Here is a 20212-nt window from a genome sequence, read left to right on the forward strand (position 1 = left end):
TCGCATTCGTAAGCATGAAACATCCAAATATTCGCATTCGAATTGCGAATATTCGTACGAATGCGAATATATTCGTCATTCGTGTCCACCCCTAAATAGCGATGCCAGGTGAGTTCAACATAATAAGCTTAACGGCTCAGTTAAGGTGATCAGCCGAGGATCGACCATGCGTTGTCGTGCACGATAAGTGACGAGACAAAAGTCAGCCGAGGCGAAAACCATACGGAGACAGTCAGCCACCTGAGCCACACGTGTACTTCCAAGAAGGATTTATGGTCCGGCGGAAAGCGAGTAGACCCGACTCCGGCCACGAGAGTGGCGGTGCCGGCTGACTGCACGTGGCTTTGCTCTGGACCCCGGTCATGGTAAATTCTGTATTATTAATAATTATAAGCTGCTGACAAGCGAGATTCTCCACGTTGTCACACTGCCGCTAGAGTGAGAAAAGAGACAATGGGTTGGGACGTATTAATCGGGAGGGAGTACTGCTTTTAGCAAGGGGTTATTTGATGTGCTGGGAATAGAAGCGCAAACGGGAAAGCGCATGACCTCCGAAAGAATTGAATGACTACTATGATAGCTTGACTTATGACAAGACAAACGGAACCCTGATCCTCGTACTAGTGGGCTCTAGCATACGCATTACAATGCATTACCTTTAATCGTTGAAGGTAACTAACTTTGGCGACATGTCAGTCACTAGCCCAAGTCCTATGGCGCCAGGCGTCGTCATCGGCGTCGTGGTCGTCTTCTTCTGACGGCGTCTGCCAAGAAAGCCTCCCCCGGCAGTCGCTCATCTGCGACGACGGAATGCGAGGCTATACAAATATATTGCAGGTGAGGCCCGTGTATGAAATTCGTATCTGCACGTTTTTAAGCGAGTGTTGTCAGTTCTGTTAAGCGAGAGCCCTGCGAATACGAGCGAGCACTCGGTTGCGTGACCCGACATTGTGGAAGGCAGCGTCCTCCAGGCGCGACCCGGAGATGCGGATTGATCCAACCGTATATTTATTTAGTGGGCAATTTGCGTCGCACTTTTTGTTGCGTACAGTGTGCCACGTCATGAGTCATGACTGGCAGCGGCAGTGAAAAGTTTGGGTACGTGGCTAGCCAGAGTCTGCAAAACTAAATTGTGATTGGTGCAGCCGAAAGCATCGTTTCGGTTTAAGCTGGCCCTCGGGAAACAATACGAGGATTCGGATTGTTTTCCACACTTATTGGAAAGCGTATCACGTCTGCGGGCTTGGCTGAAGGCTCGTCACCCCAAGGAAAACGACTGATATATTATTATTGAGGGGAGGAAAAAGACTCGCTTGAGACGTGGCTAAGAAACCATCGTGACCCTAGTCGGCCAGTCGGAGTAAACTCGCGCCGTCTACCTTGGGTTAGGGACGATTGCTAAGAAAGACGCCACGCGCAAGTGGCGGTGCAATAAATGTGAGCGGCGCGTCATCATTCACGGCTTCGTACTCGTCCTTCTCGCCGAGTCATTCCGTACCCGTATGGCCATGTCTATATAGCTCCTTGCTGGCACCCCCCTCCGGGAGGCCACCAATGGCCATATCTTCACATTCACACTCAATAGCCATGTGCCCATCTCTTCGTTGAATAGTATGTTCATCTCCAATCGCCCTACGAAGTCGCAGATCCACGCCTTCGCGTCTGACTCGCTTCTCGCCATTCCCATCAACATCGTCTCCGCCGTCGCTGTAATGGCTGCGCACCTTCCGCTCTCCTGTCCCACCGGCGTCACATACTCAGGCTCCAAGCTGCCCTCATACTCGGAGTTGACATCGCGCCCTCGTCAGAATGACCGCAAGTCGTCGTCGGTCCCGCCTCCACCGCTTTCTCGACGCGCGAATGGTTCCGACCGTCGCTCTTCACTACCACCCTCGCGACGGCCCGCGTCAACGCTCTCGTCTTTGACTCCGTCCACTACCGCAACAACTTCGCCTTCGCGCAGCTCGTCGTCGGCGTCGCTGTCACGTTCAGCGTTCTCCCGCTCGAGCTCGTCCACACAAATCCCTGGTCTTGCAAGCAACCCAGAATCATATATCCTCGCAACTCCACCACCAAGACCAGGCTACAGCCAAACCCACCTCATCTTCCAGATCCAGCGCCTCACGTCTCGCCGCGTCTTGCCTGTCTTCAACGTCAAGCGACGAGTCACGTCGCCTGCGCCAGTTGCGGCGTTCCAGAAGAAGGTGATCTTGCCAAAAAAGCTGTCCGGCTCCCAGTTCGTCGTGTACTCCTGCGACGACATCGAGCACGACACGCGCGCATCTGTCTTGCAAGCTTCTGGCCACGAGCTTAAATTTGGCCACTCCAGCGGCCTTGCTTGGCGGCTCCGAACGGACGGCGCTGGTCCTGGAGTTCTCATCATAGCCGTTTCTGAGCGCGATGGGCGCAAGACGCTTGGTCGTTGGACGCCGTCGAATTTTGGTGCAGCCGGAATGCCACCGAGTCCGACTTCCTTGAGCAGCCATCCGTCGGGCGAAACGAGTTGGCATTTCGTGGCCAAGGGCGAGGTCCTGGCGACCCTGCATGGGAACCGTGTGGACATTGCACCTGCGGCGGCGGAAATCTCACGGAAGGGCTACCTTGGCCGTTTACGATTCGAAGAGGCAATCGTCCTCTCCTCAGTCTTCATCGAGAACATGCACATATTTGGCCGTCCACCGCAGGTCGAGCTCGAACGCACTATATCTCACGAACAAGTCCCGTCGTCGTCGTCGGTCCTCCCGCCACCTATATCCTCTTCACCCGTCTTCGCAGCCAAGAAGTTGGAGCATCGCGCGTCGACGCCGGTCGCCATACGACGGTCATCTTCCGAACTAGAGAGATTGAGCAAACTTGGAAGCAGCATACTTCGTCGCGGACGCACGTTGCTGTTGCGAAAAAGCGCGTCGATGGATAGTCAGAAGACTATCGTTGCATGATTCTTTGTATATATATATATATGTTATATTTTGTAGTATACTTTTTTTCTCTGGGTTCGGTCTGTTCATAAAAAAAAGTTCATGGGAGCGTTGATATAATTTTAATGAGCATTTCTATTAGTATATATTACATTTTATATTATTGCTATCACTACTATATGCATTCATTGTCCATCAATTATGGTCGCCTTATTCATATTGTTGTCACTTTATGAAAGATTGAAACGTCTGTGGGTAAGGGCTGTCAAAAGTAGGTATTACACGGAGCCGCATGCCACATGCCACACATCACCAAATGGTGACAAATACGAAAGTGACAAATGCACAGCATGAGTCACAAACCAATTCGGGATTTTTAGGTTGGTTATATTAAATTTCTTTCTCTTGTTTTCGTGAAAAAGGTTTGGTAATTCGCCGAGATTCGAGGACATGATGCAGTCTACGGCTTGCAGGTATATTATACACACGATTTCGGCAAATTGATAAGGTGTATGATGACTGTATGTGTTTGCGTGGGTCATAGAACTTGCGCCGTTCCGATATTTGCGGGACCGAGGCTCGGCGACATTAGACTAAAGTTTAACGAAGGTTGTGGTCGCATGTAATGTAGACGACCGAGGTGAGGCGTCTCAATAGCGTTACTCGGCGACCTTATTAGTCCGACTTTGGTTATTTGCACTAACCCCCTACACATTCCAAACTTTAGACACCAACATCCTCGGCTTATTGTTGTAGCCGCAGCATCTCCTGGACTCGGTTCGGATGTAATGGCCTTCCGGGTCATGCCCTCGACATTCCGATCCGGTCTCCGCGGAGAAATTTTTAGCTGTGGCTGGTGTCCAAGGTATGTAACCATGATTTAATTTCCAATAATATCATTAAGAATTGGAGTTAGAAAGGCCGTTTAAACGCACATCAGACTAGCCTGGCGTACGTCATATTATGAGATGCGTTGCCGATTCGAAGAGGGATCCTGTCAATTCTTTGCATTTATTTTATTGCAGACGCAGCAGCCCCCTAGGTCGCTCTTACTACGGGTGGTCGGAATGCATGCTCAGAGCGGAATTGCAAATAGACAGCAAGTTAACGCAATTCAGACTTTCAGACGTCTCAAGGTCACCATAATTGTCCTTGAACCTAATTGTAAATCTCTGTCCGCAGCCAGAACAGCGTGAGCTACTATTGTTAGGCATAATCAAATTGGAAAATATTCCTGAAATAACTCTCCTGCTCCCGTGAGCTTTCGCCATGGCAGGAAACAACAGAGTCATTTCGACCTTTGGGTGCCCAGATTTTGGATCCGCAGATCCTTGTCACAGCAAAAACCTTTGTAGTTCTCATTGACTCCCCATTCAATGAGACATGCAACCGTGGCCAGAGACCGGGACGCCCGTAACCAAATGATTGATCTGGTCCTTTCAAAGACTATACCATAGGGACTTAGTCATAGCATGGCGGTTGGTCCATAGTTTTGAATTGGCGGATTGCTCTGGGCTTGTGAATAGCAAGCTGTTCGTTAACACTGGAAGCTAGGATCGCTCTGAATGCGGCGCCTGGATAGCCATGGAGAGCGTTTGGAGCAGTTACCACAGCACTATCTGCATTAAACTATTGTATGATAAGCTTGTGTACCTACAATATTAAGCGGTCAGCTATTCGTATGGCAATTATGACGGCAAATACCGCTTTTCCTGGGAAATATTATTCTCTGATTTGACCAGCTTTTCTCTAACTTCAAATACTGAATATGATATCTAATCGCCGTTCTGGCGGATTATTCTTCAAAAGAAAATATTTTTCACTGGAAACATATCCGAAGACGAAAGAGCTGGCATCGAACTCGTACTTAATAGTCGTCGAGCCGGCGGGTTCCGACCGACGGTTTGACTTCAAGCACTTTCCGCTCATGTCAATGTTTTAATGACGAATTCACGACAGCAGCACCGTGCTGTGGTAGAGCTTGCCCTCCCCCAGAGGTCACAGCAAAGGGTACCGACGCATTCCACAACTATCGGACTCATATTTCAAGAAATGATGCAAACGGCATGCAAGCATTCTCGGAGCACAATGAGAAATTGAATCACAAATATCTACATGGCAAGAGAGTAGCTCACAGCTATGACCTCTCGACTGCGAAGCAGAGGTTGGGTTTGTGGCAGCAGGATCTACTTCGGCACACTAAGGGTTAAGGCTGACACTTGCATTAGATGCTGAGGTTCAGATCTTACCTGCTTACAAATATAGTCATTTAGTTGCAAAAATTGGATTTGAGGACGAAGAGAGGAAGCTGAGAAGAAATAACGGCGTGTGCACAAGTCTGCCGTGTGCGTCGCCAAAATTGGCTAGTTACAATCAATTCTTCAGAACTATCCGCTGACGACGTGAACAGACTTCTCATACGATGGAGATAAGTTCCACCGGATACTTCGACCTCGGACGAATCGAGCTAAAACCGGCAATTAGCCAGTACATAGTGGCGGCGGGGAAAAATCTCTGTTCCGGGCTACCTTTATCAGGCGCTAGTGCATTGTCTCACCTATACATTTGTCTCGGCGCTTCGACTGTCACTCGGAAAATAGCCGGAATCCACCCCCGCATCATTCTGAGCTAGAGACCTAACCCACAGAGAGCAACTGGCAAATCGCGTGCGAGTCTAAATTAGGCAATTCATGCAGGCTATCATGAATGCCGTATACTCACTGAAGTAAACTCACAGCGTTTTAGTTTATTTCCGAATAACTATATTTTACTAAAATATCTTAAGTTCCTGAGGTGCCGTTGCCAAACTGCTAGTTCAAACCGATGGTGACACGAGAGGTCTATATATTGACCATGCAAGACGTAGTGGATACGTCAAACTAAATTATCTACTGTAAATACTGTACTATATGAATCGCTTGATTTATGTTAGCCACTCAGTTTATGCTTCGCAGCAAAACTTGTCGTTGCATTAACATATTTAGCGATGTAATAACATAGGCGGGGTAACCCCTCGGGAAAGAAAGACCACGGCGCTAAAGGCGTGGGGGTCTCCACAATTGTCGCTCTTTGTGGAGAGCCGATTGTAGCCGCAATCAGCTCCCTTAAACCAAACCTCTTCTCACACTGCATATAGCACCCAACAACTAGTAGCATATATATATCCCTCGGCTTCCCATTGCTACCCTTCAGTCGTCTATTAATTACATCCTCATCAGTCGCTGTTGCTTCAACCAACGTACGGCTCTACCGTCTTCGACAACGAATTAGCTGGTCTCAGACGCCGATCCAAGCACCGAGGTCGCCTAATAGTTTGCGCACAAGTCCGCTACAACATAAGTTTTTGAGAGATATGACGGCCGTAAAACCTGCAAACGGACCGTTTTATATCGGCATTGATGTCGGCACCGGTAGTGCGAGGGCTTGCATCATTGATTCGAACGGAGAGATCCTCGCGCTTGCGTCGAAGGCCATACAGCGATGGGAGCCTAAGCCTGACTACTACGTATGGCTTATTCATCATTCACAACCTTTAAGATCGTGTTGCTAATGCATGGTATTTAGAATCAATCATCAGAAGACATCTGGGACGCGTGCTGCGACTGTGTCAAACGCGTCCTTGAAGAATCCAAAGTCCCCAAAACATCTGTCAAAGGCCTCGGCTTCGATGCCACCTGCTCCCTCGTTGTTCTTCACGAGTCTGATGACGCTCCTGCGGCCGTCGGTCCCGATTTCAACGATCACAACCAGAATATTGTGTTGTGGATGGACCACCGGTGTCCCAACGAGACCGCGGAAATCAACGCTACCGGACACAGTCTGCTCAAGTACGTCGGTGGGCAAATGTCAATCGAGATGGAGATCCCAAAGGTTAAGTGGCTCAAGAATCATATGCCGGCAGGTGAATTCGAGAAATGTAAGTTCTACGATCTCGCGGACTTTTTAACGCATCGCGCGACCAAAAGCGAGGCAAGATCATTTTGCTCGATCGTCTGTAAGCAGGGGTACGTCCCTGTCGGTGTGGACGGCAGTATGAAGGGATGGTCTGCGGCCTTTCTGGAGAAGATTGGGTTGCCGGAACTGACGGAGGATGATTTCCGGAGGATCGGCGGTGTCTTGGGTGAGAGTGGCACTATTTTGAGCGCCGGAGAGTACCTCGGTGGCCTCTGCGACCAGGCTGCCGAGGACATGGGTTTGGTTCCCGGAATTGCTGTCGGTAGTGGTGTCATTGATGCGTATGCGGGATGGATCGGTACTGTAGCGGCAACGATCGCGGATGAGAAGTGGGCGGAGATCGAAGATGTTGGAGAAAAGGACGATTTGGATGTCGCGACTCACAGACTTGCGGCCGTGGCTGGCACCAGCACGTGCCATCTTGCGATAACCAAGGACAGCGTCTTTGTACCTGGCGTGTGGGGTCCATACCGAGACGTCTTGCTTCCAAACTACTGGATGGCTGAAGGCGGCCAGTCAGCGACCGGCGCGCTGCTACACCACGTCCTCACATCGCACTCCGCGTATCCAGAAGCCAAGTCATTGGCAGACGAGACCGGCATATCGGTCTTTGAATTCTTGAATAAGCGCCTGGAGCAATTGCAAAAGGAGCAGAATGCTCCGACTCTCGAACACCTTGTCAAACATTACTACTTCTACGGCGACCTGCACGGTAACCGCTCCCCCATCGCGTCCGAGAAAATGAAAGGTGCTGTTGTCGGTCTTAGCATGGATATCACTGTCGACGCGCTTGCGATCGAATACTTGGCCGCCGTCGAATTCATCGGCTTGCAGACCCGCCACATCATCTCGGCGCTCAACGACGCCGGGCACAGCATCACCAGTATTTTCTTGTCAGGAGGACAATGCCGAAATCCGGTTCTGACGTCCTTGATGGCATCGTGTACTGGCATGCCGGTCGTGATTCCAAAGTACATCGACGCCGCCGTCGTCCTCGGCGCCGCTATGTTAGGCGCCAAAGCAGGCTCGCATGACGAGAAAGGATACACCGTCGGGCTGTGGCATATTATGAAAAGCATGAGCGGTCCCGGCCGTGTAGTTTATCCGTCACAGGATAACGCTGAAATTAAGCTGATTGATGCCAAATATAAGATTTTCTTGGACATGGCTCGCCGACAGCAGGAATACCGGAAGTTCATTGATGCAGTTTTAGACGGGCAAGATGATAAAGCTGCAACACTGGCTGAGAAGATATCTGGGTAATATGGTTTGGGAATTTTTGGAATTCAGAGAAGAATATATCTTCTGTCTCGATGATAGATTCCACAACTGATATGAGTTAAATGGATTAATGGACACTAGATGCTGGTTATTATAATTAATATTATTTTACGAACCAAATTAAACAAAACCAATAAGCTCAAAACAATTATTGACATTATACCATTACTCCTTCTCTGATCCTTTAACCCCATGTATAATCACTTAATCCAAATCTGCATCCATATCCTCCTCATCGGAATCAATATCCATTGGCTCAAGATCAACATCCCGTTCATGATTCGGAAAAACTTCTAACCCGTCGCCAATAGGAGAAAGCACGACTTTGGCAGTTTCGTTGTCCCTGACTTGGTTACGGAGGATGAGCACTGCAAGCTTGTTAAGGACTTCATTCTGAATAAGTCTGTTGAGTGGTCTTGCACCCATATCCTTGGAATATCCGTGCTCGCAAAGATAATCCTTCGCAGCGTCATCGACTTCGATCTTGATGTTTTTGTTGTTCGTCTCCATGCGCTGAGAAATCTCGGCTAATCGCAGGTCGACAATCTTCTTGATATTTTTCTTCGACAGGCGATTGAAAACCACCATCGAGGATATGCGATTCAGAAACTCTGGACGAAAATGCGCCCGAACGGCATCCATAACATGCGACTTAGTAACCTCATCAATATGATAACTTCCATTCTGCTGCAAATATTCAGCACCTAAATTTGACGTCATAATGACAACGCAATTCGCCGCGTTGACGAGCTTGCCAGAACTGGCGTGGATACGACCGTCGTCGAGAAGCTGAAGCAAGACCGTAAGAACTTCTGGCGCGGCCTTTTCGACTTCGTCGAATAGCAAGACTGAGTATGGGCGACGGAGAAGTGCTTCAGTGAGGATACCGCCTTCCTCGTAGCCAACATAACCGGGAGCGGCGCCTAGAAGCTTAGATGAAGACCATTTGTCGGTGAGCTCAGAACAATCGATGCGGATCATAGCCTAAAAATCTGTTAGCAACTATTTGGAATATAAAATTGGGTAAAGGACAAAACACTAACCTTCTCATCGGCAAACAAAAATCCGGCCAATTTCTTTGCCAGTTCGGTCTTACCCGATCCACTGAGACCTAAGAATAAGAAACTGCTAGGCGCGTTAGGATTGGAAAGACCGGCCCGGTTCAATCTGATTGCGTTCGAGACGGCCTTGACAGCCTCGGTCTGGCCAACGACTTGCCGCGAAAGTTCACGTTCCATATTGATGAGTTTGACGTTTTCGGCCTGGCTAAGCTTGTTGACCGGAATGCCTGTCAATCTGGCTACGGTCTCAGATACAATTTCAGGAGTCACAAGATCCTCGAGTAAAGCCTTCTCGGCTGTCTGCTTGTCGGCCTCAAGCGCCTCAATGCGTTTCTTGATATCGGGAATAGCAAAGTATCGAAGATCCGCGGCGGACGCGTTGTCTCGTCTTCGTTCGGCGTCCTGTGCTTTGTACTCCAATTCCTCAAGTCTCTTTCGCAAGTTGTTGAGCTCCTCGAGACCTTTACGTTCCTGGTGGAACCGCTCGCGTAAGGGTCTGAGTTCCTCCTCAAGAGACGCTGCCCTTTTCTTTGCAGCAACCAGGCGGTCAGCAGTAGACTTGTCAGACTTGGCAGCATCCGAAGCGTCACGCTCCAGTGCGCTGATTTCGACCTGGACTAGTTGGAGTTGTCGTTCGAGTGTGTCGAGCTGTTCAGGCCGCGAATCGCGTGCCACTGCGACAGATGCTGCTGCCTCGTCGATAAGATCGACAGCCGAATCCGGGAGTCGTCGGTATGTCAGATAGCGGCCTGCCAGCTGAGCGGCTGTGACAAGCGCGTTGTCGAGAATACGAACACCGTGGTGAAGTTCATACTTGGCCTGAAGCCCTCGAAGGATGGCCACTGTTTCCTTTACTGTGGGTTCACGGACGTCCACTTTCTGAAAACGTCGTTCGAATGCGGCATCTTTCTCGATGTACTTTCGGTACTCTTCGACAGTAGTAGCGCCAATGCAGTGAAGTTGGCCACGCGCAAGCATAGGCTTCAACAAATTAGCGGCATCGGATTTGCCATCGCCCATGAGCATGTGGATCTCATCCACAAATAGAATTATCATATCTTTCGCGGTCTCAATCTCCTTTAGCACGCCCTTAACACGCTCCTCAAAGTCACCCTGGTATTTGGCACCGGCCTTTAAGGCGCCGAGGTCCAGAGACATCAGTCGACAGCCAGTAAGGACTGATGGAACATCACCGTCGATGATACGCTGAGCGACGCCCTCAACCACACTGGTCTTACCAACACCAGGATCACCGATCAGACACGGGTTGGATTTGGTTCGTCGAGCCAGAACACGGATGCATCGCCTGATCTCCTCTTCACGACCGATGACGGGATCCAGTTTGCCTTCGCGTGCCATCTCGGTAAGGTCGGTAGCATATTTCTTCAGGAACTCGAACTCATCAGCAGAGTCGGCTGTTCGTGAGTCGATACGCTTGTTGCCACGGACATTCTGTATTGCGTTTGTGAGATTGTCTGGTCGGAAATTGGCTTCCTTCAATAGATCTTGAACGGAACGGTCTTCGAGAAGGGCAAGAAGGAGGTGATCTTGGCCGATGAACGAATCCTTCTGACTCTTGCTGACTTTGTTGGCGTTCTGGAGGACCTTCGCAGCTGCAGGTGACGGACTGATCTGATCTGGGGCCGGGGTTTGTGCAGGAATTCTGACGATCTAGAAAATAGGTTAGCAATTGCTGTCACATGCCTAACTGCACACCGCGAATTTGTACTTACATGTTTGTTGATCAGGCGTTCTAGCCCTTGCCATTCATAACGAGCCTTCTCAACAATGACCCGGAGATATGGCGGACTACCATCGGCCTCTGGGAGGGCCATGGCAGCTAAAAAATGAAGTGGAGTCAATTGTGGGTGATTGTATTCCGAAGCAATCCTGGAGGACTCTTGCAGGATGTTCGTGACGCGATCTGTCAGTTGCATGTCCATGTTGGATGTAGTGAAAGCAGAATAGAATTGAAGTAACGTATAAAGTGGTAGACGTTTGTAGACTGTAGAGTGGAGGAGAAAGAAGGCCAAAGTGAACTCGACCAGACTCTTTTATGTAGAACGCAACCTTGTGATGAGGTCATAGGCTGCATGAAACAGGCTATTCCAGGCCGTTCAAGAAACTTCACGCCGCTCTCGATGATGCCAGCATCGCCGAGAACCTTCTTTCATTCTGGCGAGTTAAGCTCTCGCAAGCTAATATGACCCTAACCCAAAACTCCACAGTGATGCTGTCGCACACTGGTATTGTGATTATAACTTACGAATTATTTAGATGCATCATCGTTTTGTTTGAATACTAGAAATTCCGCATCATATGTAGATGAAGATTGCCGAGTCGAGGGTTAGCGCCAAAGTCCGGATACAACTTTTGACATGCGCTAAGCTCATTAGAGCCATTTATTGGAACTCTATCGATACAACACAATAAGCCTCAGCATGGTTCTAAACGCCATTACCGGTTTCAGTTCATTCGACGCACAGTCCGAAATTGACGTAACCAAATATAAACAAACCGCATTTCCGAAGGCCACATTCTAGTTCTGGCGTGATAATTTACTGCTACATATTTGTTAATTATGTCATGTCGAGCCCAATTGCCTCCATGGCAGGCATGTGACGTCAATAAGTTGGCTGGCCCAAGTCGAGCAAGCATTTCACACAAGTTTGCCCTCCTGCAGCGCAATCATTACTTCCGTGATTGCTGCCTTGGAGTCCATTGAGAGGTAGTCCGCATCGTTGTAAATCATGAATGTAGTTTTATTAGCAATTCCTAACTATGTTGCTGTCAAGCCAGTTAACTGTTGCAACTTGCGCTAAAGCAGCCAGAAACAGACACCTGAAAGTAATGTCAGTCAGTCCGAATAAATATGCACGCGTAATAGTAGTATCCCTTAAATGTCAGAATTGTGGCTATCGAATCCATATTTTAAAATTCTTCACAGATATCAAGTAATTTATTCTCTAGAATCCTAAAGGTGTTATCGTTGCCATTCAAATACGAATGCCGTTTCAGTATTTGTCTTTGATCCGCAGTTAGTTGGTCGATGACGGCAGAGGCGCCAGACTCAAGGGTAATTCTTGCCAGTGCCGTAATCAGATTGCAGTAATGTGGATTAGGCAGCTCTTTAGCTAACTGGTTGCCAAATGAGATCGTAGATGAACACGCGAAATCCAAGCGCGCAAACAAATTCAACTTCTCCACCCGATAAACAGGCAGCTGCCAATGTTAGGTCAATAGAGGATAATATATAATCATTAATCTTACGCGACATTCTCCACGATCTGTCGGCGAAGCCACAATTCCGATATCTTGCCGAACGAAGGCGCCAATGACGTCATGGCTACAGAGCATCCAATTTGCTGGAGACAGAAGATGCAGAGCGCTTAGATTCTCAGCAGAGACGTTTCCATCCGTCAGAATTGCCGCATATTTGTCAAAGGTGGCCTAACTTATTAGTCCTTGTAAATTCTGTACCCTTCAGCATCAACTAACTCACACTCTTCACAGCTAAAGGAGGAATAATGGGTATCATTTTTAGATCAGTAGCAAGGTCAGAATATTCAGTGGGAGATATATCAGCGCATACTTTGATGTCTCTTTTGCCACTCACTTGACATCGATCACTGTCCCTGTTGATAACCTACGAGCATGGTCAGTATGTTTCTGCATGCATTATCTAAATCTCGTACCTTCCTCTTCAAATCTAGCAAATATGGCGTCCTCGATGTCGCCATGACCCCATTCCAATGATCTTTCCGTTCCCGAACTGTTTACGTTTACCTGTAAGATAGATTCTATTATATGTACTATCGGATATTGTGCTTACCAGGTATCAGCACCACGGCTACAAACCGACGAACGAAACTGCTTAGAGAATCTCTGAGCTCCATAGACCGAGAAACAATCCGTACTATTATAATTGCTGACAGATACGACAACGCGACGTAGCTGGATGCATCGCAATCGGCGAACTCCATGCAAAACGTTTGACCAAGCTGCAGCATAGCATTTCGAATGTCATGTGGAGTCTGTGAAGATACTTCAGGCACGTCAGTAGAAGCTTTGACCAAGCTGCAGCGCCATTATAAACCCGAACCTATACTTCTAATCTCCGCATTCTCACAGAGCATTGCAGTGAGCATTTTGCAGACCGACATAATACTTGGTGCATTCCGAATAATAGAAATAATAACTCGGCTCGTACTAATAGACAGGCCATTGTAGTAGTCGACATCATCCAGAAAGTACATTCGGTTATCGAATTTGTCGAATATCTTGATTAAATGATCTGGTGATATAAACACCTCACTGTTATTTATGACGAGTATCTGTCGAGCCATATTGGATTAGCAAGATGCGAGCACTCCCTTGGATAAATATACAAATTGCAGTGTTGAACCCAACAGCAAATTTGAGAGATGATGTTCTGTTGTGCATACCACATTATTGCAAGAGAAGGAATGGCCCTCCGTTCAAGGAATATGCAGCATTTCAATTCGGCCGAATAGGGCACAGCACTTCTATATCTAGAACTCGCATTTACCCATTGCCAATGCCATAGTATTTACAGTCCGCTTGTATAAACGATTACTCGCATCCAATAGATAATAACGTGGCCTGTGGTATACTACAATTGCTAGGTAGCCTTTGTCGGCCGCAAGACAAAAACGTGCAGAAACCAGCGGCTGTTGGTGCCCAGCGAGTATTACTGCGCGCCTACAGAGCTCCCCGCACCCTACGACTCTAATAAAACTACACCAAAAAAGCGTTCGGTATAAGATTTGCTGCCACGAGAATTGTTTGCGATTATAGGTCATTCTTTATCAGCACTACCGTTTCTTCCCTCATCTCCTTGGCAGCGTGTGTGAAGGCGGTACACCGGTTACCGTGACATCCTCCGGCACGATTGCGATTCCAATACGATCTGCCAACAGTCTCCTGCGCTCAGGAAAATTATGACTAGCCTAAAGACAATTCTGATAGCTTACCTTGTGGGAGGTGTGACATTTATTCCACTCGTCGTATTTGTCGTCATATTCTGCATCTACCAATCACTCCCTGAAGTTGACGAGAATGGACAGATAATCGAGAAGAAGGCGGATCCGACCGAATCACCATCAGAGGAAGAGAGACAGAGGGAGAAGAGACTAGATGAACAAGAGAACGAGAGAAGGATCGCCGAGGAGACTCTCAAGTCAATTGAGGATCAACCTCAGATCGGAGTCGATGCATATATGGCAGGATGGCTTACCGTGTCGCGCGAATTCACATTGCAACGAACCAACGGCTCCTCTGGCGAAAAGAATACGACGCTGAATGAGACAGCGTACACCTCGATCTATAAGCATCTAATGGATCGGAAGCAATCTGCGGTAGCGTCATCTGCATCCCCAGACGCGAAGGCAAAGCCCAAACCAAAGAAGCGGTTTGCTAACACATATTTTGCTATTTTGAGGTGCGTATAGATTAAACTAGCCTAGGCTGTGTAGGTCTAACAGTTATTGACAGGCATGGTAATTTGTTCTTGTACGACAGCCCCGAGCAGATGAACGTTCAACAGGTCATCGTCTTAGCAAACCATAACATTACTCTGTGGCCGCCAGATAGTCCTGATGGCCAATTGTTTATTCGTCGACATGCAATCTGTCTGGCACCGAAGAGGAGCAAGGTTCTTGCTGACGAGCTGGAATCGATCCCAGGGCCACCTAAGAATGCCTACTTTCTGTACTCAGACAACTGCTCAGAAAAGGAGGATTTCTATTTTGCATTACTTCGAGCTTCTAAGCGTCCAGGGCGTAGCCAGTCTAACGGTGACGCAAACGGTGTACGGCAGCCGTATCCGGATGCCCTTATTGACGCCTATCCTTTGCAGTATGAACAAGACGATATAATCCGCTTGATACAGACTCTCCATTCATCCGACGCGCATATGCAAACAATGTGGCTGAATGCGTTACTTGGCCGATTGTTTCTCGCATTGCACAAAACTGATTGTTTCGAGGATTTTATCAAGAGTAGAATTGATACCAAGCTTTCACGCGTCAAGAGGCCGTCGTTTTTGGGTGATATAACGGTTACAAAAGTGCATAGTGGTGGGTCACCGCCATATTTCACGAATCCTAAGTTAAAGGAGCTGACGTTAGTAACACGGAGTGTTTGATGGTGGCGGAGATTAACATGTGTATAGCAAGGACGGTCTTATGACGTTGGCGGCAGATTTAAATTACGAAGGCGATTTCAGTATTGAAATTGCCACCAAAGCAACTCTAAATTTCGGTTCGAGATTTAAAACGAGAGGTTAGTATTGTGAAACTAGCAATGCGCATTCTGCGGGTGCTGACGCTGCCAATGTAGAAGTCAGTCTTGTGCTTTCTGTTGCATTTAAGAGTTTAGAGGGGAGGATCAATATCGCCGTTAAGCCACCGCCATCGAATAGAATTTGGTACTGTTTTGAGTCTATGCCTAAAGTAAGAGTACCTAAGATACATCATATATTAAATGTCTAACTTCGTGGATTGCAGATTCGCATGGTTATTGAGCCTGTTGTTAGTTCGCGGCAGATTACATACAGTATGGTTACAAGGGTTATTGAAAACCGAATCAACGATGCGGTAGGAAGTCGTAAACTTGCGAAACTTGATGACAATTTCTAATCGAGTTATAGCTCCGAGATTCGCTTGTGGCACCGTTCATGGACGATTTAGCATTTTACGACACGCAGCGGGACTATTTTCGTGGGGGAATCTGGGATCGCAAAATTAGACAGACCACCCAAAAGACTGCTGATATGGAAGAACCAGTTTTGCCAATGCCAGTATCACCTCCAACTTCCGAGACCCCGGATTTGGACATTCACATCCAGAGCGATTTGCGCCATCATCCGGACAATCTCAGCATATCTTCTAGTATATCACTTGATTCAGATCGCCGGAGTGTGTATGATGACTACGCGTCAACTCAGGAACTCAAATATCGCAAGAACGATATTTTCGCAGGTATTGACGAAGAAAGTTTGAGAAGGAAACGTGTATCTGGTGCCTTTTCCGCGGCTTCTGCTCCTGCTATTGTTGGTACAGAGAGAGTCAATATTGTTGTTGTGGATGGACAGGTGGTGACGAGTCACCAAGATACTACTGTCTCGCAATATTCTTCGCCAGTTGGGTCGCCTTCTCATCGTTCATCGAGTCGGTCAAGCATTCGGTCGTCGTTCTCTAGGTCGGAAGGCGAAAGGATTACTAATAGCAATCTTGTGAACAGCACTTCTGCTTCTAGTGATAATTTTAACGCAATTGATGATGACGCGAAGAGTGTTACAAGTGTCGAGACCGCCAGGGATGGGAATCATATGCGTTCCGATTCTTCCTCAACGCGGTCGTTCGCTAGTGGCTTAGACGGTGGAGAGGAACGTGTTTCGTTGTCGGAATCAGTCAAGAAATGGAGTAATAAGTACTTCACTTCAGCTAGGAAGAGCGTTTCCACTCGCATCAATAGCTCGTCAGGTATGAGTAGTAGCAATCCGACAGTATTGAGAGAGGACCAGATTCAGAAGAAGATAATTGAATCGAGACTGGCCTATGCGGATGAGGTGCTGATGAATGCTCCGCGACCGCACACGTATCCTCCTCAAGCTGTTGTGTCTGCCGACCTTCCTGATTCCACGACCCAGTCAGAGGAAGAGTTGAACGAGGGTCCGCCTGTATTTGCGGCAACGCCACCTCATTACAATCCTACGTTGACCCCTTCCAGCCAATATGGACCAACTCAAATGCATATTCCTTCTGTTGCTCCTACGCTATCAGCGTCTGTGACTCCCACCACACAGTCTCTCCCAATTTTGCAGCCCATTCAACCACATCCAATATCGCCAACTCGCAGGAAATTGCCTATCGACTCTGTTAGCAGCTCCACCACCGCAACGACTTCGAATGGGAGTTCGTCGCGCAGCCCCTCACTTACGCTAACTGGCAATGCGCCGCCGCCACCTCCTCCTTCAATGTCACAATACAGCCAAGGTCCTTCGGAGCCACGTCCGTACATCCCACCAAAAATATCTGCGCCTGCCGAACTTATCATTGTGACTTCATCATCCGATATGTCGTCGCCATCTACATCGCCGCCTACGACCCCGCCAACCACATCGCGACCGTCCAGCGGTATTTATGACATTACACGGACTCATTCATATGCACGCCGTAGACCGGTTCAAAGGCCGGTCGCAGTTCCATCGATTGAGGCTACCGGTAGTCCTGCAACCGCACTCTCGCCAGCGAGCATTGCAGATGTCGTCCAAACCACGAGTTCTCTGGTGGCTGAAGAGCCCGAGTTGATCGACTTCTCAGAAAGTGCCCAGGAGCCTGAATCTGAGCGCAACCTGACACCGCAACCGCTGCCCAATCGACAATCTGAGAGAAATGTGACTGTTGCGATTTCGTCATCGCCTCCCATGCCACCTGTCGACCATTTCGATATGCCACCCATTAGTTTTGTCGATTTGGTTGACGAGGGCAATAGTTTCGGACTAGGAGGATACGATTTCACGAGCACCCATCCCGAGTATAGCTCTAGTCCGACTAATTCGTCTAGTGCGGGATCTTTGTCGTGGATGGAAAGAGGCAGGAGCATTAGAGATGCTGTTGACGCTAACACGAAGAACTTGTCATCTACGGAAGTCGTGTCGTCCTCGTCAGATAATATCGCTGGAGAAAGTCATTTGGTGGATGTCAGTCAGCAGTCTGATATACCGATTGGCAATAAAGATGATGCACCAACAGTCGAACCTTCGGAAATCAAGGAGCCGAGCGACGAGACGATAGAGGTTGGGCCAGCGTTAAGAGATTGACCGTTAGTTGACATAATCGGTTTAGGAATATCATAAAATTTAGTTGTTTATATTGTACATTTAGGTTTTGCGAGCTGCATTATTCCTGGTTTATGATTGCTTATTGTTCATCGAGTTTAAGGCATGGCGATACATGGTGTTGTTTTGAGATTCTAGGTTAGTATGTATAATATTTTACTTTAGAACACTAAATCACATGGCTTTTTCTCTTGGAGAATCAATTACTTACTGTCGGCGCCATGTAGTTCTTGAATGCATTAATCTGCATCTGGGAGAAATGCACGCCACTGTCTGCGTCAGAAGCAAATGTATCGACTGCCATCTGCTTGAACGCAGCACTTGAGTCGGTTCCTCTGTAGTAGGCCCATTCCTTGTCGAGGATGCCCCATGTGTCTTCCATATCCTGAGTCCCGGAGCGAATATAATAGCTCCCAGAGATTGTCCAGAGCATCCAGCCGAACTTCCATTCCGCGGCAAAGGAGTGTAGGCAAGTGTGGTACAGTCCCCGATATCTTGTGCTTGAGTCGCTCTGCTTGTGGCCCCATTCAGTCAACACGACAGGCAGACGGTTGAAAACCGAAGTGTCAGACACGTTCAAGGCTCCGAAACCTCGACGGTAAAGATACGACCAAAACCAGGAGCAGCTGAAGACTCTGGAGTATGTGTGCAGCTCGAAGACCATCTTGTGGTAATATTCATAGTCAGTGACGTTGAAGGTGACTCCGGTGGTCGAGTCGATAGCACCACCGAAGACAACAGAAGTCAGCGAGACGCCATAGTGCTTGCCGCTGAAGAAAATGAGGATGTCCTTGTTGGCCTTGTGCACGGCTTTGGCGGCAGAGGTCATGTTTGCAGCCCAAGTTGACCAGGTGTAGGGATACGCAAGTCGAGGGTTAGCCGGATATCGGGGCTCGTTGCGGAGACCGATACTGGAAAATGTTGGCCAGTTGTTCTTGCCCTGACATAGACATTAGTAAATGTTGTAATACATGGAAGAAGCATGACGTACATGGTCGGCCATATAGGAGAGACCCCGGATCCAGTTGTTTACATTGAAGTAGGTATCATTGAACCAACCGTTCCCATCGCTGCCGCAGCACCATTGGCCCCTGGAGATGTGATTGTCGAGGTGTAGGAATATGTCTTTCATGGCGAGCTCCTTTGCGATAGCATCATAAACCTAGCATTTTGAGAAAAAGTTTAGTGTTATATCGACGGACAATGTATGCAGAGTGTACCTGAAGTCTCGTAGTGTTTGCTGAGAACTGTGGGTTGTTTTGAATGACTGCATTGAGAGTTGTAATTCCACTCTCTGGTCCTAGGGCCTTGACAAAAGCATCCTGGAGAGTGACGTCGTTGCCGGTATCATAAATGTCATCAATCATTTCAATAGCAAATGTGAGACGAACGACATTGAGACCCATGTCGATGATCTTGTCGACAATATACTCGATCGACTGGTACTGTAGACCTTCAGGAATCATGACGTCAGCCGAGCCGGGCCAGTTAATTCCGACATAGGTGATGGGCTCGCCCTGGCTGTTGAGAATCCATCGCTCGGAAGAATAGAGCGGTAGGCGCAGTGAGGTTTTGTAGGGCGACGAGAAGACGAAGCTCGATAGTGCTAGGAGTGTCACGCTCGCAGAGATGATTGTGAAAACCATTGTTGGTAACGACGCAAAAGTGTCAGACAAATACACTTTATAGACATGCGGTTCCTTGTCCAGGGGGTTCCTTGTGTAGCCATCGATGGCTCGGGATCAAACATGTACTCTAACAGCGAGGGGCAGTACAGTTAGCTAAGCAACAAACGCTGATTATCCACATTTGGTTCAGTGGCAGTGTGGAGGAGATCCTGATGTTCACATGTCGTCAGTAGGAAGCTGAGCGGTGGAACCGTGCACAAGCCCCGGTCAAGATGACTCGTCGATGTGACGAGACCCATGACTGCTAGCGCGAATTAGCCGTGGCGTGCAGGCAACGATCGTGAGGTGCAAGTGTGGGCAATTCAATAGATTGTGAAGTGACCAACCAGTCAACAATTTTTGCGATTGCAAGTTAGGCAAAACGGGCAGCAAGAAGTTTTACAGATTGAAAGGCTGTGTCCACGCTTACCCGGATATCGGACATCGACAAGCCGCACAGCACGGGGC

The 20212-nt window shown here is 48.2% G+C and overlaps 6 protein-coding genes across 6 annotated transcripts; 3 read left to right on the plus strand and 3 right to left on the minus strand.

Annotated features, from left to right (window-relative positions):
• The first annotated feature begins 1448 nt into the window (after nucleotides 1-1448).
• V1508DRAFT_407313 (uncharacterized protein) lies at nucleotides 1449-3129 on the plus strand. The gene has a single exon (XM_066938849.1). The coding sequence runs from the start codon at nucleotides 1614-1616 to the stop codon at nucleotides 2937-2939; it is 1326 nt and encodes a 441-aa protein (XP_066798909.1). The 5' UTR covers nucleotides 1449-1613; the 3' UTR covers nucleotides 2940-3129.
• Nucleotides 3130-5975: 2846 nt separating this feature from the next.
• Nucleotides 5976-8270, plus strand: V1508DRAFT_407320 (uncharacterized protein). Its single transcript, XM_066938850.1, has 2 exons — nucleotides 5976-6423; nucleotides 6483-8270. The coding sequence occupies exons 1-2, from the start codon at nucleotides 6271-6273 to the stop codon at nucleotides 8133-8135; spliced, it is 1806 nt and encodes a 601-aa protein (XP_066798910.1). The 5' UTR covers nucleotides 5976-6270; the 3' UTR covers nucleotides 8136-8270.
• On the minus strand, nucleotides 8236-11404 carry V1508DRAFT_407324 (P-loop containing nucleoside triphosphate hydrolase protein). The gene is made up of 3 exons (XM_066938851.1): nucleotides 10948-11404; nucleotides 9197-10885; nucleotides 8236-9137 (listed from the first exon to the last, which is right to left on the minus strand). Exons 1-3 carry the CDS (start codon nucleotides 11155-11157, stop codon nucleotides 8358-8360), a joined length of 2679 nt encoding a protein of 892 aa, XP_066798911.1. The 5' UTR covers nucleotides 11158-11404; the 3' UTR covers nucleotides 8236-8357.
• A 604-nt stretch (nucleotides 11405-12008) lies between these two features.
• On the minus strand, nucleotides 12009-13867 carry V1508DRAFT_110 (uncharacterized protein). Its single transcript, XM_066935866.1, has 6 exons — nucleotides 13317-13867; nucleotides 13047-13259; nucleotides 12910-12986; nucleotides 12717-12860; nucleotides 12485-12664; nucleotides 12009-12436 (listed from the first exon to the last, which is right to left on the minus strand). Exons 1-6 carry the CDS (start codon nucleotides 13558-13560, stop codon nucleotides 12146-12148), a joined length of 1149 nt encoding a protein of 382 aa, XP_066798912.1. The 5' UTR covers nucleotides 13561-13867; the 3' UTR covers nucleotides 12009-12145.
• A 308-nt stretch (nucleotides 13868-14175) lies between these two features.
• On the plus strand, nucleotides 14176-18059 carry V1508DRAFT_394161 (uncharacterized protein; the record flags this gene model as incomplete). The annotated part of the gene is made up of 6 exons (XM_066937986.1): nucleotides 14176-14675; nucleotides 14729-15358; nucleotides 15408-15517; nucleotides 15575-15687; nucleotides 15742-15831; nucleotides 15885-18059. The coding sequence occupies 6 exons, from the start codon at nucleotides 14176-14178 to the stop codon at nucleotides 18057-18059; spliced, it is 3618 nt and encodes a 1205-aa protein (XP_066798913.1).
• Nucleotides 17834-20109, minus strand: V1508DRAFT_378479 (glycoside hydrolase superfamily). Its single transcript, XM_066937625.1, has 3 exons — nucleotides 19298-20109; nucleotides 19069-19239; nucleotides 17834-19017 (listed from the first exon to the last, which is right to left on the minus strand). The coding sequence occupies exons 1-3, from the start codon at nucleotides 19721-19723 to the stop codon at nucleotides 18277-18279; spliced, it is 1338 nt and encodes a 445-aa protein (XP_066798914.1). The 5' UTR covers nucleotides 19724-20109; the 3' UTR covers nucleotides 17834-18276.
• Nucleotides 20110-20212: the final 103 nt, after the last annotated feature.

Source organism: Lipomyces doorenjongii, assembly GCF_038497915.1.
Source record: "Lipomyces doorenjongii strain NRRL Y-27504 unplaced genomic scaffold V1508scaffold_1, whole genome shotgun sequence".
Classification (NCBI taxonomy): domain Eukaryota; kingdom Fungi; phylum Ascomycota; class Lipomycetes; order Lipomycetales; family Lipomycetaceae; genus Lipomyces; species Lipomyces doorenjongii.

Excerpts from the sequence above, each read along its gene's own strand:
- V1508DRAFT_407313 (XM_066938849.1), top strand. The coding sequence starts at position 1,614 with ATGTTCATCTCCAATCGCCCTACGAAGTCGCAGATCCACGCCTTCGCG.
- V1508DRAFT_407320 (XM_066938850.1), top strand. The coding sequence starts at position 6,271 with ATGACGGCCGTAAAACCTGCAAACGGACCGTTTTATATCGGCATTGAT. Across the intron at positions 6,424-6,482 it reads AGCCTAAGCCTGACTACTAC|AATCAATCATCAGAAGACAT; the intron begins GTATGGCTTATT and ends CATGGTATTTAG.
- V1508DRAFT_407324 (XM_066938851.1), bottom strand. The coding sequence starts at position 11,157 with ATGGACATGCAACTGACAGATCGCGTCACGAACATCCTGCAAGAGTCC. Across the intron at positions 10,886-10,947 it reads AACGCCTGATCAACAAACAT|ATCGTCAGAATTCCTGCACA; the intron begins GTAAGTACAAAT and ends CCTATTTTCTAG. Across the intron at positions 9,138-9,196 it reads TTTTGTTTGCCGATGAGAAG|GCTATGATCCGCATCGATTG; the intron begins GTTAGTGTTTTG and ends ACAGATTTTTAG.
- V1508DRAFT_110 (XM_066935866.1), bottom strand. The coding sequence starts at position 13,560 with ATGGCTCGACAGATACTCGTCATAAATAACAGTGAGGTGTTTATATCA. Across the intron at positions 12,665-12,716 it reads CTCCTTTAGCTGTGAAGAGT|GCCACCTTTGACAAATATGC; the intron begins GTGAGTTAGTTG and ends CTAATAAGTTAG. Across the intron at positions 12,437-12,484 it reads CAGATCGTGGAGAATGTCGC|CTGCCTGTTTATCGGGTGGA; the intron begins GTAAGATTAATG and ends TAACATTGGCAG.
- V1508DRAFT_378479 (XM_066937625.1), bottom strand. The coding sequence starts at position 19,723 with ATGGTTTTCACAATCATCTCTGCGAGCGTGACACTCCTAGCACTATCG. Across the intron at positions 19,240-19,297 it reads CAAACACTACGAGACTTCAG|GTTTATGATGCTATCGCAAA; the intron begins GTACACTCTGCA and ends TCAAAATGCTAG. Across the intron at positions 19,018-19,068 it reads TCTCCTATATGGCCGACCAT|GGCAAGAACAACTGGCCAAC; the intron begins GTACGTCATGCT and ends TGTCTATGTCAG.